Source organism: Cetorhinus maximus, unplaced genomic scaffold (genome assembly GCF_964194155.1).
Source record: "Cetorhinus maximus unplaced genomic scaffold, sCetMax3.hap1.1 HAP1_SCAFFOLD_305, whole genome shotgun sequence".
Lineage (NCBI taxonomy): Eukaryota > Metazoa > Chordata > Chondrichthyes > Lamniformes > Cetorhinidae > Cetorhinus > Cetorhinus maximus.
Window position 1 is genome coordinate 216,361 of NW_027596258.1, and position 17,249 is coordinate 233,609.

At 43.8% G+C, this 17,249-nt stretch overlaps 2 protein-coding genes across 2 annotated transcripts in view; one reads left to right on the plus strand and one right to left on the minus strand.

Moving 5' to 3' along the window:
• The window catches only part of LOC144673147 (uncharacterized), a 51,436-nt gene that overhangs the window by 10,609 nt on the left and 23,578 nt on the right, over positions 1-17,249 (minus strand). The window contains exon 5 of the mRNA XM_078535134.1: positions 5,460-5,879. Coding sequence (XP_078391260.1) covers positions 5,460-5,879 — 420 coding nt within the window. The remainder of the gene's footprint in view (positions 1-5,459; positions 5,880-17,249) is intronic.
• Positions 215-2,633, plus strand: LOC144673142 (uncharacterized). The gene is made up of 2 exons (XM_078535132.1): positions 215-276; positions 1,332-2,633. Exon 2 carries the CDS (start codon positions 1,926-1,928, stop codon positions 2,631-2,633), a length of 708 nt encoding a protein of 235 aa, XP_078391258.1. The 5' UTR covers positions 215-276; positions 1,332-1,925.

Sequence of the window (17,249 nt, forward strand, 5' to 3'; positions counted from 1 at the left end):
AAGATATAAAATTATACAATCAATTGATACAATAAATTGCATCGGCCTCTACCATACTTCTATCCTGGGTGTAATTAACAACAGAACAAACCCCTACAGAGAGAATTGAAGAGAAGAATGAGATTTTAAAAGGCTTCAGCCAACAAACATCACCCGACAGTACCACAAACAGAACAGCTGCCCTTTTAAACAATGAATGTGCAGCAGGGTGTAATGAAATCTGGAGCTGTGTGGCCCTGCTGGATCCCAAACTGAACATCAGTGAGCAGGATTTTGGTGAGTAAGAAACCAGAATTAGAGGAACAATGAGTTTTTAAAATCAGAGATTGATACAGTTCTTAAGGAGGCCATCCAGCCCATCATGTCTGTGCTGGCTCCACTTTCCTGCCCTTTCCTCCTAGTTGTGCAACATTTTCCAATTGAAGAATTTATCAGTTTTGAAATTTGCTTACACCACCGTTTCAGGTGTTGCATTGCAGACCATAAGAAATCAGTGCAGAATGATATATCTCATGTCATATCTTCTTATTTTGTCAATTACCTCAAGCTTGAGCTGCCTCCTTACCAATCCCTCTGGCACTGGAAACAGTCTTTCCTTTTTAAGAGGGTTGGAGACTAGCAGAAGTTCACAGAGATAGGGGTGGGCGAGGTAATGGAGGGAATTGAACAGAAGAATGAGAATTTTAAAGGCTTCAGCCAACATACATCACCCCACAGTACACAGTGTGCTTCACAACTAACAGAACAGCTGCCCTTTTAAACAATGAATGTGCAGAAGGGTGAGGGTTTTTTCATCTAAATATCACAAATGGATGCAGAGTGAGGGGATCAATCTCGGTATCTTTAATTAACAGCAACATGGAAAAAGGGCAATGAATGATCTTGAAAAACCTGAAACTTGATTGGTCAACTCAGGTCAATCCTTCCAGGCCCGCGATTTGTTCCAGAGGAACCGGCGGGGGGGCGGAGGGTTCATTCGCACCCACAAACCCCAATAAAATCCTGCAGCTCCAAGGCTTTTACCCGGGAGCAGGCCCAGGTTAGCGGCCGCCATCTTGTTCCAGCGGGGATCAGGGAGCATGCGCGGTTGTCTTGGTGACGCAACAGAGAGTGGGCGGGGCTTCACGGTCCCAGTGACCAGGGGAGAAATGATTGATTCAATCAAAATACTGCGGATGCTGGAAACCTGACACAAAAACAAAAATGCTGGAAAAACTCAACAGGTCTGACAGCTTCTGTGGAGAGAAAGACAAAGTTATTGTTTTGAGTCCGTGTGACTCTTCATCAGAGAAATGATTGATTATTTGATTTTATTCTCACTCTTCACACAGGGGCTGGAGAACTGAACCCAGCTACAGTAGAGGGAGGGAACAATCTCGGAGTGGAGAAAATAAATGGTTGCGATGGTGTGATGTGTTTGGATTTCAGCACAGGAGAAGCAACAGTGTGAGGGACAGCTTTGGGGGAGCAAAGGAGGAGAAATGTTGGATGAAAATTAGAATTGTTTTTTCAGAATTTATAGCCTGTGATGACTTTTGTAAACACATTTTACAGGGTAATTTGAAGGGGAGGATTTACAGACAGGAAACTCAAGCCAAACATGACATCCACATCTGACAGAAACACTCAATTCATCAGGACCTGAATCAGTCTTTGAATGTGTAACGAGAACTGTTTGTCTATTCTGTCGGAGGGAAAATATTTCAAACATCAGTGTGACTGGAAAGGCAACAAGACACATACGCACATTGGATTGAATTGACTGTGGAAAACGTTTTAACCAGTTACACAGCCTGAAGAAACATCACATCATTAACAGCAGGGAGAAACCGTACCTGGGTTTTTTTTGTGTGTGGACAAGGCTTTAATTGATTGTCCAAACTGGAGAAACTAAAGGAGACTGGCGCCATGAAGAGACTGTGGAAATGTGGGGACTTTGGAAGGGATTCAATTATCCATCCCTGTTGAGAAACCATCAACGCATTCACACAGGGGAGAAGCCATTCACCTGTTCCATGTGTGGGAAGGGATTCACTCAGTCATCCAGCCTCATGATACACCAGCGAATTCACACTGAGGAGAGACCATTTACCTGCTCTGTGTGTGGGAAGAGATTCACTCGGTCATCCAATCTGCTGACACACCAGCGAATTCACACTGAAGAGAGGCCATTCACCTGTTCGGTGTGTGGGAAGGGATTCACCCAGTCAGGCAGCCTCATTTTACATCAGCGAATTCACACTGAAGAGAGGCCATTCACCTGCTCTGTGTGTGGGAAGGGATTCACTCGGTCAGTCAGACTCATGTTACACCAGCAAATTCACTCTGAGGACCGACCATTCAGCTGCACTTCCTGTGGAAAGAGGTTCACATCTCCATTTAATCTCAGTGCACACAAACGTGTTCACACCGGGGAGAGGCCATTCACCTGCTCCATGTGTGGGAAGAGATTCACTCAGTCATCCCGTCTGCTGAGACAGCAGCGAGGTCACATTGAGGGGAAGCCATTCAGCTGCACTTCCAGTGGAAAGAGGTTCCAGCCTTCTTCTGTCCTCAGTGCACACCATGGCGTTCACACTGGGAAAAGTCTGATCACATACTCTGGGTGTGGGAAGGGATTCACTCAGTCATGATATTTGCTCAGAAAGCGAATTTACAAGTGACTGCAGGTGTTGGATTCTGCTGTTAATCATGTCCAGGTTGATGGTCTGACTATTATTACTGTCGCACCTTCATGACCTCCTCCTTCTCTGTTGGGAGGTAGGATCCATTCCATAGGACATGAGTAATGCAAGAATGATCACAATGTACAAAAAGAAAGGTGACAGAGGAGATTGCCACAGCTACAGAGACATCTCACTCCTCAGCATCACAGGGATGACCTTCACTAGGGTCAGGTCAGGCTTGAAAGACTCCATCTACTTGCATACCGAGTGTATCCAGAAGCACAGTGCAGTTTCTGTGCTGGCAGATCTACAGTGGACATGATCTTCTCCATACGCCAGCTACAAGAGAAGTGTAGGGAACAGGATAAACCTCTTTACCTTACTTTACTAGATCTCACTAAAGAATTCAACTCCGTCAGCAGGGCAGGACTGTAGAAGACATTAGAAAAACTTGACTGTCCACCAAAGCTGCTCAATATCATCCACTCCTTTCAAGACAACAGGCCGTGTACTGTACAGGTTCATGGCAGAATCTATGACAGTTTCAGGATGAAGAATGAAGTGAAACAGACACCAGCACTGAGAACAAGAACCCACAACGAGACCTGATCAACACGAATAATAATAACTTCTGTCAGGGAGATAGAACAGGGAGGTATGACATTGAATGATGAGATAAGTAATGAGACCTGTGCATTTCAAGTCGAGAAGGGGATTGGATTAAATCATTGCTTCCCAAAATTTTTCTCAGTGTGACTCCATTTTAATGACTCAGCTTCATGTGACCCCAGATTGAAATTTGTTGAGGGGTGTGAGAATTGTTGAGCAGGAGGTGGGTGTGGGGGGTGGGGCTGATTATTAACAGATTATTGTGTTTGGACTCTGATTATCAATATACTAGCATCCTAATTATTATTCTTATCGGATCATGATTATTGAAACAATTAGCAAATGACTATAATGTAATTGGACCCTGATTATTGATTCAATAGGAATCTGATAGTTCATTGAAATAATTCTGATTATTAATGTATTCGCATCCTGATTATTGCTGCAATAGGCAGCCTAATTGTTAATGCAGTTGGAATCATGTTATTAATGTAATTAGATGCTGATTATTAATGTAAAAGGACTCTGATTATTAATGTCATAAGACACTGATTATTAATGTAATATGATGCTGATTCTTTATGTAATAGGTCACTGATTAATAATGTAATAGGACACTGACTATGAATGTAATCAGACACTGATTATTCGTGTCATTAGATCCTGATTATTAATATAAAAGGACACTGATTATACATGCAACTGGGTGTTGTTAGTACATATCTGAAAACTGATGTGGTGCTTTTGGATGATGTCACCAAGTGACAATATGTAGATGAGAAATAGGAGGGGCCAAGGATAGATCCTTGGGGGACACCAAGTACAAGGACTTTGGAGAGGAAGGGGAGGTTGGAGATGGGGCGGTAGTTTGCAAAGACAGTGGAGTCAAAATTGTTTTTATCAGGATGGTTGATGGTGATGGATTTAAAGGTGAGAGGGTCAGTACCAAAAGAGAGAGAACCATTAACAATATCAGCTACATGGAGAAGTTGGCTGATCCGCAGTTTAGTGGGAATAGGGTCAATGGAGCAGAAGTTGGGCCTCATCAACAAGATGAGCATTGAGAGGGCATGAGGGAGATGGGAGAGAAACTGGAGAAAGATGTGGGTTCAGGGCTCAGACAAGGGGGATCTTTACAGACAGTTTGTCCCGGTGGGTTAGTGGAAGGGAGGGAAGTAGCAGAGGCAGCTGATCGGATTGTCTCAATCTTAGTGACAAAGAAACTCCATGGGTTCCTCACACTTGTTGTTGGTGAGGATAGAGGAGACAGGGTTGAGGGAGAGACCTTCAAAAGGAACTTACTTGTCAAAGAGATATCAAAAAGATTTGACACACAGTATATTTCATGTAAAACTGATGTTTTTAACTTTTATCCAGCATATTAACCCCTATAACTGGGCTGGAGTTTATTAACATCAGCAGAAACAGACCCCAATGAATATGGTTCAGTCCTGGATGTGATTAACAGCAAAACCCAATCACTGTAGTTACTTGTGAATCGCTGGAGTCTCGGTGGGTGGGATGAGGTAGTGAATCCTTTTCCACACACGGAGCAGGTGAACGGTCTCTGCCCAGAGTGAACTTGCTGGTGTCTCAGCAGGTGGGATGATGAGTGAATCCCTTCTCACACTCAGAGCAATTGAACGGTCTCTCCTAGTGTGAACGCGTTGATGGTTCCTCAGTTCTCTGAACATTTATAACACTTCCCGCAGCCTGGACATTTAAAAGGTCTCTCTTCAGTGTTGGAATCTTGGTGGGACATAATTTCCCCAGAAAGTTTAGAGCACTTTCCACACTGGATGCAGGTGAACGGTCTCTCCCCAGTGTGAACTCTCTGGTGTCTCAGCAGGAGAGATGAATGAGTGAATCCCTTCCCAAACTCAGAGCAGGTGAATAGTCTCACCCCAGTGTGTCTGTGTCGATGAATTTCCAGCTGGGATGGGTAATTGAATCCTTTTGCACACTCCCTATATTTCAACAGTTTCTCCCCAGAGTGACTGCACTTGTGTCTCGACAGGCCAGATGATGGGCTGAAGCCGGTCAAAGCTGATTTATTTGACGTTTAGCCAGAATATTAAGGCCTATAACTGTTCTGGAGTTTATTAACATCAGCAGAATCACATCCCAATGCACACGGTTCAGTCCTGGATGTGATTAACAGCAAAATCCAATCACTGTCGTTACTCATGAACTTGCTGGTATGTCAGCAGGGTGGAGGAATCATTGAATCTTACCCCACACTGAGGGCAGGTGAACGGCCTCTCCCCAGTGTGAGTGCGCTGGTGTGCAGTGAGTTGAGATGACCACCTAAAGCCAGTCCCACACTGAGAGCAGCTGAATGGCCTCTCATCAGTGTGAACACGCTGATGGGACATCAGATCCCAGGAGCTTTTATAGCACTTCCCACAGTCTGGGCATTTAAAAGGTCTCTCCCCAGTGTGAACTCGCTGGTGTTTCAGGAGTTTGGATGAATGAGTGAATCCCTTCCCACACTCGGAGCAGGTGAACGGTCTCTCCCCAATGTGACTGCGCCGATGAGTTTCCAGCTCAGACGGGAATCTGAATCCCTTCCCACAATCCCCACATTTCCATGGACTCTCCCCGCTGTGACTGTGCTTGTGCCTCGACAGGCCAGATGATCGGCTGAAGCCTCGTCCACACACAGAACACGTGTACGGTTTCTCCCCACTGTGAACGGTGCTTTTTCCCTCCATGTTCAAAATCCGATGATATTCAGGTTTTGATAAATTGGGCGACTCTGTCAGATCCTGATGTGATGTTTGGTTTCAGTTTCCTGAATGAAAATCCTCCCCTTCTAATCCCCTGTGGAATTGATTTAAAACAGAAAAAAGGGAGTGAGAGAGAACCCACAAAAACACAAAGGCAGGTTGTGAAATTGAACTGAATGAATCTGGGAATTTGTGGGGCCGGCACTAGGAAAAAGTGACCATGAAAACTGCTGGATTGTCATAAAAACCCAACTGGTTCATTCATGTCCTTCAGGGAAGGGAACCTGCCACCCAGTCTGGGCCTACACAAGACTCTGGCCTCTATAAGAACATAAGAAATAGGAACAAGAAAAGTCCTAACTCCCCGTCGAGCCTGCTCCACCATTCAATACGATCGTGGCTGATCTTGGGCTTCAACTCCAGTTTCGCACCCACTCCCCATATCCCTCGACTCCCTGAGAGACCAAAAATCTCTCCATCTCAGCCGGAAATATATTCAATGATGGAGCATCCACAACTCGCTGGGCTGGAGAATTCTTTGTGACAAAGAGAGAGACAGAAAAAGAGAGAGGGGAGTGGGAGAGACAGAGAGAGATGGTTAGTGAACAAAGCACAAGATGCAGTGAACAAAATCCAAGCACATGGGATTGGGGTAATATACTACTATGGATTGAGAATTGGTGAGCAGACAGGAAACAGAGAGTCGGAATAAACGTCTCATTCTCAGGATGACAGGCTGTTACTTGTGGGATACCCCAAGGATCAATGCTTGGCCCACAGCCGTTCACAAACTATAGAAATGATTTGAAGGCACCCATTTAAGAAGCACCCATATTTTCACATTCTCATCCTTGTTTTCCTCCATGGTTGTGCTCATTCCTATCTCTGTAACCTCCTCCAGCCTCACAATCCCCCCCGAGATATCTGCGCTCCTCGAATTCCGACTTCCTGGGAATTCCTGATTATAATCACTCCATCACTGATTGTCACTCCATCAGTTTCCAAGGCCTAAGCTCTGGAATTCCCTCCCTAAACCTCTCCACCTCTCTACATCATAGCATCCTTTAGGATGCTCCTTCAAACCAACCTATTTGACCAAACTATTGGTCACCTGCATGAATACCTCCTTGTGTGGCTCAGTGTCAAACCTTGTTTTGTAACATTTCTGTGAAATGCCTTGGAAAACTGAATAACAATAAATGTGCAATATAAACACAAATTGTTGTTGTCGATTTGGACATATATCACTGTTCCTTCATCATCACTGGGTGAATAACCTGTAACTCCTTACCTAACAACATTGTGTGAGCACCTTCACCACTCGGACTGCAGCAGTTCAAGAAGGTCAAACATCATCTTCTCCACAAGCAACTGGGGGTCACAATAGGCTCTGTTATCTGTGGACAGTGAAACAGAGTTAACATTTCAGGGTTCACAGAATGAATTACAGGGGATAAAAATGGTGCAGAATTTGATGCTCAATGTAAGTTCAGAAGTGGAAGAGAAATGGACGATAGCGCAGGAAAAACAATTCCTGACTGTGAAAGATACTGTGGGAAGATAAAGCTGGTAAGACAGCAGCGCATGGTCTGGGGATGGGCAGCAGTGGAAACCTCATTTAGACACAGTGGGCAGAAGTTACAGTAAAATCCTAAACATACATCCTAAACAAACACTACACACAGTATTAGAGACAGAGGATGTCAGGCAATGGTAGAGAGGTGATCAGGGAGGGCAGAGGTGAAACAGAGCAATGGATGGACATGGATTCAGGTCCACAGTGAGGGAGTCACACCAGCCCCAGAGCCATGGAACCTCTCACATATACAAAGCATAGAACTAAAAGCTGTAGCTGAAAGGTGAAAATACTCAGCTCTGAAACAATTTAACAGTTTTCAATTTAAAATCTCCTGCTGGAGCCTGCAGCTGGAAAGCTATCAGAAGCACTGGAGTCAGAGAAAAATCTCCCAGTTGAGGAAATACCCGGGGAGCGGGGTGATGTCACAGTGTAATTGTCGATGTGTGATGATGTCACAGTGTAATTGTCGATGTGTGATGATGTCATAAACACAGAACATCTGGGTTTGTACAAACCAGTCATCACTACACATTATGAAGGATGTGAAGGTCCTGAAGTTTAGATGAGGTAGTTAAAGAAAAACTATTTCCATTAACTGATCGTAAAATGGTTATGGGAGACAGTTTAAAGAGTTTGGGAAGATCTACTAGAGGGATATAAGGAAGAAACTTTACACAGTGAGCGGTAATGACCTGAAACTCAATGCTTACACTCAGAGACCGATAATATCCAGGTCCTGATGAATCGAGTGATTCTTGCTGACTCTCGTGTGATGTTTGGTTTGAATTTCCCACCTGCAAAATCTCATCTTCTAGTATCCTGTAATTGGAGATTACAAAATCCATCATTGTCAGTGCAGGATAGAAATTGAGAAGAGACAAACGTTTCTCTTGGTTTGAGTTTGCTGCGTGTAAATCCTCCCCTTCTAACCCCCTGTAAAAGGAATTTCCAAAATCCATCCCTGTCAGTCCAGGGTAGAAATTCACAACATTCTCTCCTCCTGCTACCTGGACCAGGATGACCGCGCATGCGCCCTGCTGCACATTGCCCCCTAAAAAGATGGCGGCCGTTACCCCGGGCCTGGCGAAGGGAGAAATCCAGACTTTTTCGGCCCGTTCTCTACAAACGCAAGACCGGTACCTTGTTGTTTGTGGTCTGCGGCCTGCACTGTGTCTTTATGAAGCCTCCGTGCCCACTCCGCTGGCTCCATTCCTCCTCACACACCCACTAACTCTGTTAGTTTGCTCCGCTCGACATTCTCTCCCCCGTTCTGAGCAGCTGCAGTCACAGACCAGCACTGCGCATGCTCGTGAAAGAGACAATAGTGCGCATGCTCCAATCACACACCGTAATGCGCATGTGTGGGGAGCTGCTGTAATGAGGATAGAGCACATTCTGTACCGCGGTGAATGCTGGGTGACCGCTCCGCCATTGAAGGTTAACATTGTAGAATGAAACTGAAGTCCAGTAATTAGAATACGATGGGTGCCATCGAGACAAGGTATAAAGTCTTCGAATGAATTGATACAGCAAGTAAAATGCTCTGGACTCCACATAATTCTCCCCTGGGTGTTATGAACAGCTGAACAAATACCCTGCAGTTAGATCTGAACTCGATGCAGGCTTAGCAGATGGATTAATTTTCACCAGACATGGAACATTTAAACCCTGCCAACAGGAATGCTCTGTCAGAGGATTTAATCCTTTGAATTTTAAAGTTGGTGTGTTTACTGCTTTGCAAACTGAATAAATCGCTTCACACATATGAAGTATCTGGATGGTCTTGTACTGGTGTGACTGTGTTAATGAGTCAGTAATTGGGACAATGGAATGAACCATTTGCATTTTCAGCTTGTGCACGTGAGTTTACTTACACATTTTCAGCTGAAACATCGATCTCAAGCCTTATGGCTTCCACATTCTTTGTGGAATAATTAGTTAAAGAAAATCAAAATGCTGCAGATGCTGGCTTTCTGAAATAGAAAAAACAGAAAATGCTGGAATTCTCAGCAGGTCTGGTCGCGCCTCTGGAGAGAAAAACATAGCTTTTATTTCAGGTCTGTAACATTTCATCAGAACTGCACTCCATCAGTGCACAGGTCTGGCAGGTCAGGAATTGAAACCTAAAATGGGCTTTGGTACAATATCAGACAAGACACCAAAAGGCTCGAAGTGAGAATCTATTGTATGACAGGTGGTTCCTGGTGACATGGATGTGTCTGCAGTGGGTGAGATCAGACTGGTTCCATGTTTCCATAATCAATGTCCTACCTGCTCTTTTCGAAGAGTGAAATTGATAGAAAACAACTGTCATTCCAGTATTGACAATCTGAAGCTTTAACTCGCTGAGTCAGTTTAAGATAGCTTGCAGGTTTTGATTGTGTGAGCCTCTATTGTATGATTGGTAGGAATTTGGAAGGTAGCCGAAAGGTTAGTGCTTTAAGACCATCTGGGACGAAGCCTTTGCTGTTTTCTCCCATCATCATTCATTGTCACACAGTTCCAGGATAACAACTGGCATTTTGGCTGCAAGAAAATATTCGCCAAACATTGCCAACTCTACTTTTATGCAATGGATTCCCAAACTGACAGTGTTTTTTTCATGAATATTCATTTCAGATATAATGAGAAAACAATCAAACCTACCATGTACCTACGTGTAACCCATTTGAAATCTATGAAGTTATTGGATTTGAACAAACCCATCAATAATTCCCTCGTCCTCAGCTCCACAGTGAGTGAGGCAGGGAAAAGAAGAAAAGCAGCTATATTCCTGCCCCGCAGTCTCCAATCACCCGCTGCCAGCAGAAAGCGGCGACTGCAGCTTCAATCAGCGGGTTACTGCCCATCCCTGGGACACAAGATACTCCAACGCGGGCCAAACCTCCCAATACACCGAGCACAGGCTCAGGAAAACTCAGGTGGATTATATCCCGATCACTAAACCTCCGAGCAGCATTTACAGAATACCCGAGTGAGTGAGTCACAAATAAAAGTCACACCAACTTTGTATATCTTTTCAATAAAAATGCTTTCATTTTATTGAAAAGCGGACCATTGTGAATCTGAAAGTGAGCACCATGGGATTAGTGTTACCGTGTCACTTGCTTTCCATTATTTGTCCATCGTGTTAGCAATTCAAATTGTGTTGGATATTGAAGCGAACTCCATTTCAAAATGAGGGCACAAAGCAGGTAAATATTAAATCCAGAAACAAATCCTGAGGAAAATGGACCCCAGTGTTTGGAAGGAGGTGCAGCTAAGAAGCGGAAGCTGTGAATAATGCTATTGATTATTGAGTGGAAAGCAGTGGTCAATTATCATGGCCGAGTGGTTAAATGGATGGTTTCAAAATCTATTGGGGTTTACCCAGGTAGAATCAAATCTTACCAACTGATCATTATGCTGATTTCAACCAGGTGTCTGCAGAACTAACTATCGGGTCAATGGGAGGAAAAGCATTTAAAAATCGTCTTTAGCTCTGAAGAGGAGTCAAACGGACTCGAAACGTTGAATCTGTTTCTCTCTCCAACAGCTGCTGCCAGACCTGTTGAGTTTTCCAGCATTTTCTGTTTTTACTTCATATTTCCAGCATCCACAGCATTTTTCTTTTGTCCACAATTTCTCGTGATTTTTTGACTCTAAGGGAATGCAGGGCCATCGGGATCGGGTGGGAAATTGGTGTTGGGACTGGGGATCCGCCATGATCTTATTAAGTGACGGGGGAGGCTTGTGGGGCCTTATGAAGTATTGTTGCAGCTTTGCTTCTGTTCTATTTCAGTATCAATACCAGCCAAGGCGATGGGGAGTAACAGCCTGAGCTTGATAGTGTGGTCGAGCAGTCTAAGGTGCTGGATCGTGCTTCTACTTTCTGTGGAGGCGTCGGTTTGAAGCTTACAGTTACCAAACTTGCACTTTCGGAACTCCCATTGGTCGAAGAAGTGCCAGCCTAAAGTTGGAGCAGGTGTGTGCGGTGTTTTATTTTAACAGGAAGAGCGAGGAGAGACGATAAAAATATAAATTGCTGTGCAGAAAAGGCGAGTTGGCAAAGTCGCTGAATTCCTCTTCCATCGGCTGGCACGGACACCAGAGGCCGCATGTCCTCCTCCTCTGCTGTCCCCATCTATGCTTGTATACTATAGGGCCAGTCGTCATCGCAGAGTGGTTAAAGCCACTGAGTCCAAATACATTGGTCATTCCCGTTTTTTTTACTATGCCTGGTTTTAACTATGTCTACAGCGTTAATTATTGGTTAAATGGAATAAAATCCATGCAAACACTCGGGCATTTTCCTATTTCTGGTCATTCACGAAACTTACAGTTGGAACTGGAAAATAAAGTTATTGGTCATGCTTGCTGTCTGGGTGTTTGTCTCTCCTTAGAAACAATCCCTTGCCCTCCGTCACTCTTGGTGTAAATGTCTGTGTGTGTTCCTCTGTGTGTGTCAAAGTGGTCCAGTTCCCGAGGGGGTGAACACATGTTTACCATCACAATCTTTATTCACAATAGTTGTGCAGCTTCAGATTAAAATGTTACAGACAAAAATGTCGGGATGAAAGATGCAAGAGAGAGTTTGCAATGTTTGGATGGAGATGCAGCTGGGAAGAGGAAGATGTGAATGATGTTATTGATGATTGAGAGGAATGTATTGCAACCTTGGGGCTTTGGTAGGTCGATTACCTTCTACACTTTGAAATTCAGAACAATCTGAGGCTCCAGGTGGAAAGCAACAGTTGTTTACATATATGTTGTGATATGAATTACTGTTCCCGTATAGCCTGCTAGCTCAGTCGGCAGAGTATGTGACTCTTAATCTCAAGGTTGCGGGTTCAAGCCTTGCTTTTAACGCCAACCCAATCCCTGCGGCAGCTGTGAAACTTACAAGGCAGACATTAACCACTGAAAGCAGCCGATGCTCATAAAATTCAAGTCACTGTCATGTTGCATATCTTTCTGCTTCTGCCCCTCCAGCTCCCTCTGCCCGTCCAGCTCCCAGGTCAATTAGCTGCTTGATGCAGACCCAGTCAGTTGATGGGAATGGAAGACACAATACCATAGATTTGCAGACCATAGAGTAAAAAGACACCAGGATCTCATCTTCCTGATTCTCCCAGATACTGATCACAGTAATGTGCACAGTGCCGATTATGCACAGTCACACTCTCCTTCCAGTCTTGTCTACGTTGTTCAGCTTTGAAATTGCTCATATTTTCACACTGAATTTCAATGTGAAGAAAGCAGAGCTGTCGTTGGCTGAAGAATTGGTTTGTCTTGAGTCTAAACATGCAGTTTTGAGGTAAAAGAGATCTGAAATATTTTTTAAATGGTGAAAGCAGCGTAGATAAGCCACACCGGAAGAAGACTTGACAGCTTTTCTGGTGGTCCAGTGGTTAGGATTCGGTGTTTTTAGCGCCTCAGGTGGTGTTGGATTCTTGGTCAGGGAATGAAGATTTATTGATCTTGTGAAATGGTTATAAACGAGTGTTGCGAATTTATTTATTGAAAACATTTAACATTTGCACCGGAGTCAGTGGAAGGGGAGTTGGAGTTTTGCCTCAGAGCACAAAATGTCACATTGGGAACAGGTCAAGAACGAACACAGTCGCGGAGTGAAGAAATGAAAGAAGGAGAAGAGAAGGGCTGGTTGTAGAGCACTGACAATAGAGATGGTGGTGCCAGGCAAAATATGGGTGGGAGAAGGATATATTTTGCTGATTCCTGTTTGCACTGGCACAGATATTACTCCTGATCGACCAAACAATCAGAACTACTCTTTGAAAGCAGTACACAAGGCCGAATGGCCTCTTCCGATGTTGCAACTTTCTGTAGTTTTATGTTTTCCAACACCACGACTGCTTCTTTCACAATAATTCTGCCATTTTATAGTCCACTCCAGCGAGATGTAATTTCTTACCTTGGAATCGGCTCCTTTGAAACCTAAATACGGAGCAAATTCAGTGAGTTTCCTTGTCATTTCCAGCCCGAGATTTGTCACGAGACTAACTGAGCGACACATTAATGGTGCCAATCCTTCACTGGAGCTCACCACGTCCAAAGAGCACTGTTATCATCAGCCTGTCATATGCCTTCCTACAGTACACCTGCCGATCAATAACAGCTTATCACAACTCTGCTTTCTTCACATTGAAATCCAGTGTGAAAATATGAACAATTTCAAAGCTGAACAACGTACACAAGACTGGAAGGAAAGTGTTACTGTGGATAATCGGCACTGTGCACATTCCTGTAATCAGTATCTGGGAGAATCAGGAAGATGAGATCCTGGTGTCTTTTTACTCAATGGTCTGCAAACCGATCGTATTGTGTCTTACATTCCCATGAACTGACTGTGTCTGAATCAAGCAGCTAATTGACCTGGGAGCTGGGCGTGAAGAGGGATATGGAGGGGCAGAAGCAGAAATAGATGCAACAAGACAATGATTTGATTTTTTTGTGCATCGGTTGCTTTCAGTGTTTAATGTCTGCCTTGTACGTTTCACAGCTGCCGCAGGGATTGGGTTGGCGTTAAAAGCAGCAAGATTAAAAGCAAAAGTGAAGCTCGAACCTAAGATTAAGGTTGGCATGCTCTGCCGACTGAACTAGCCGGCATATAGAAAAATCCATCCATATACCAACATACATGGAAACAACTGTTGCTTTCCACCAGGAGCCTCAGATTGTTCTGAATTTCCAAGTGAAGAAGGTCATCGACCTACAAAAGCTCCAAGGTTGTAATGCATTCCTCTCAATCATCAATAACATCATTCACATCTTCCATTTCTTAGCTGCACCTCCTTCCAAACATCGCAAACTCCTCTTGCATCTTTCATCCTGACATTTTTGTCTGTAACATTTTAACGTGAAGCTGCACAACTATTGTGAATAAAGTTTGTGATGGTAAAAATGTGTTCACCCCCTCGGGAACTGAACCACTTTGACACACACAGAGGAACACACACAGACAGAAACACCGAGACAGAGGGCAAGGGATTGTTTCTAAGGAGAGACAAACACCCAGACAGCAAGCATGACCAATAACTTTATTTTCCAGTTACAACTGTAAGTTTCGTGAATGACCAGAAATAGGAAAACGCCCGAGTGTTTTCATGCATTTTATTCCATTTAACCAATAATAGACTCTGTAGACACACAATTAAAACCAGGCAGAGTAATGAACGGGAAAGACCAATGGATTTGGACTCAATGGCTTTAACCACTCGGCGACGACGACTGGCCCTATGGTATACAAGCATAGATGGGGACAGCAGAGGAGGAAGACATGCGGCCTCTGGTCTCCGTGCCGGCCGTTGGAAGAGGAATTCAGCGACTTTGACAACCCGCCTTTTCTACACAGCAATTTATATTTTTATTGTCTCTCCTCGCTCTTCCTGTTAAAATAAAACACCGCACACACCTGCTCCAACTTTAGGCTGGCATTTCTTCGACCAATGGGAGTTCTGAAAGTGCAATTTTGGTAACTATAAGCTTCAAACCGACGCCTCCACCGAAAGTAGAAGTACGATCGAGCACCTAGACTGCTCGGCCACACTATCAAGCTCAGGCTGTTACTCCCCATCGCCTTGTCTGGTATTGATACTGAAATAGAACAGAAGCAAAGCAGCAACAATACATCATAAGGCCCCACAAGCCTCCGCCGTCACCTTTTGAGATTATGGCGGATCCCCAGCCCCAACAGCAATTTCCCACCCGATCCTGATGGCCCTTCATTCCCTTAGAGTTCAAAAATCAGGAGAATTTTTGGATAAAAGCAAAATGCTGTGGATGCTGAAAATATGAAATAAAAACAGAAAATGCTGAAAAACTCAGTGGTCTGGCAGCATCTGTGGAGAGAGAAACAGATTCAAAGTTTCGAGTCCGTATGACCCTTCTTCAGAGCTAAAGATGATTTTTTGGATGTTTTTCCTTCCATTGATCCGATAGATCTGTAGACAACTGGTTGAAATCAGCAATAATGAGAACCACAGTCGGTAAGTCTTGACTCTGCCTGGGGAAACCCGAACGGATTTTGAAACCATCCATTTAACCACTCGGCCATGATGATTGACCAAGGGCCCACTGCTTTCCACTCAATAATCAATATCATCATTCACAGCTTCCGCTTCTCAGCTGCACCTCCTTCCAAACATTGGGATCCATTTTTCTCAGGATTTGTTCCTGGATGTAATATTTAGCTGCGTTGTGCCCTTATTTTGAAATGGGATTCGCTTCAATAGCGAACACAAACTAAACTCCAAATCTGACCGACAAACAATGGAAAACATGTCGCTCGGTAACACTAATCACATGGTACTCATTTTCAGATTCACAAGAGCCGGATTTTCATTAAAATGAAAGAATTTTGTAGTGAAAAGATTTAGAAAGTTGATGTGACTTTTATTTGTGACTCACTCACTCGATGTTCTGTAAATGCTCCTCGGAGGCTTAGTAAACAGCATATAATCTACCTGCATTTTCCTGAGCCTGTGCTCGGTGTATTGGGAGGTTTGGGCTGAGTTGGAATATCTTGTGTCCCAGGGATGGGCAGTAACCCGCTTATTGAAGCTGCAGTTGCTGCTTTCTGCTGGCAGCGGGTGAGTGGAGAGTGTGGGACCTGAATATTGCTGCTTTTCTTCTTTTCCCTGTCTCACTCACTGTGGAGCTGAGGACGTGATAATTATTGATGGGTTTGTTTGAATGTAATAACTTCATAGATTTCAATGGGTTAGACGTAGTTACATGGTAGGTTTGATTGTTTTCTCATTAAATTTCAAATGGATATTCATTAAAAAAAACACTGTTAGTTTGGGAATCCATTGCTTAAAAGTAGAGTTGGCAATGTTTGGTGAATATTTTCTTGTAGCCAAAGTTCCAATTGTCATCCTGGAACTTTGTGACAATGAATGATCATGGGGAGAAAACAGCAAAGGCCTCGTTCCTGATGGTCTTAAACCACCAACCTTTCGTTTACCTGCCAAATTCCTACCAGTCATACAACAGAGACACAAACAAAAAAAAAAAATCTGCAAGATATCTTAAACTAAGTCAGCTATTTAAAGCTTCAGATTGTCAACACCGGAATGACATTTGTTTTCTATTAGTTTCACTCTTCGAAAAGAACAGGTGGGACATTGATTGATGGAAACATGGAAAAGGTCTGATCCTACCCACTGCAGACACATCCATGTCACCAGCAACCAGCTGTCGCACAACAGATTCTCCTTTCGAGGCTTTCGGTGTCTTGTCTGCTTTTGTCCAAAAGCCCATTTTAGGTTTTAGTTACTATCTGCCCGATTTGTGCACTGATGTAGTGCAGTCCTGATGAAAAGTTACAGACCAGATATAAAAACAGCGTTGTTCTCTCCAGAGACGCTACCAGACCTGCCGAGAATTCCAGAATTTTCTGGTTTATTTTATTTCAGAAAGCCAACATCTGAAGCATTTTGATTTTCTTTAACTAATTAGTGCTAAGAATGTGGAACCCATTCCCAGAAGAGTTTAAGATCCATGATTCAGGTGAAAATGTGTACATAAACTCATGTACACAAGCTGAAAAAGGAAAAGGACTCACTCTATCGTCCCAATTACTGACACAGCAACACAGTCACACCAGTGGGAGACCAACCAGATATTTCACATGTGTAAAGGGAGTTATTCAGTTTGCAAAGC

Coding starts and splice junctions, on each gene's coding strand:
- LOC144673142 (XM_078535132.1), top strand. CDS start 1,926: ATGTGGGGACTTTGGAAGGGATTCAATTATCCATCCCTGTTGAGAAAC.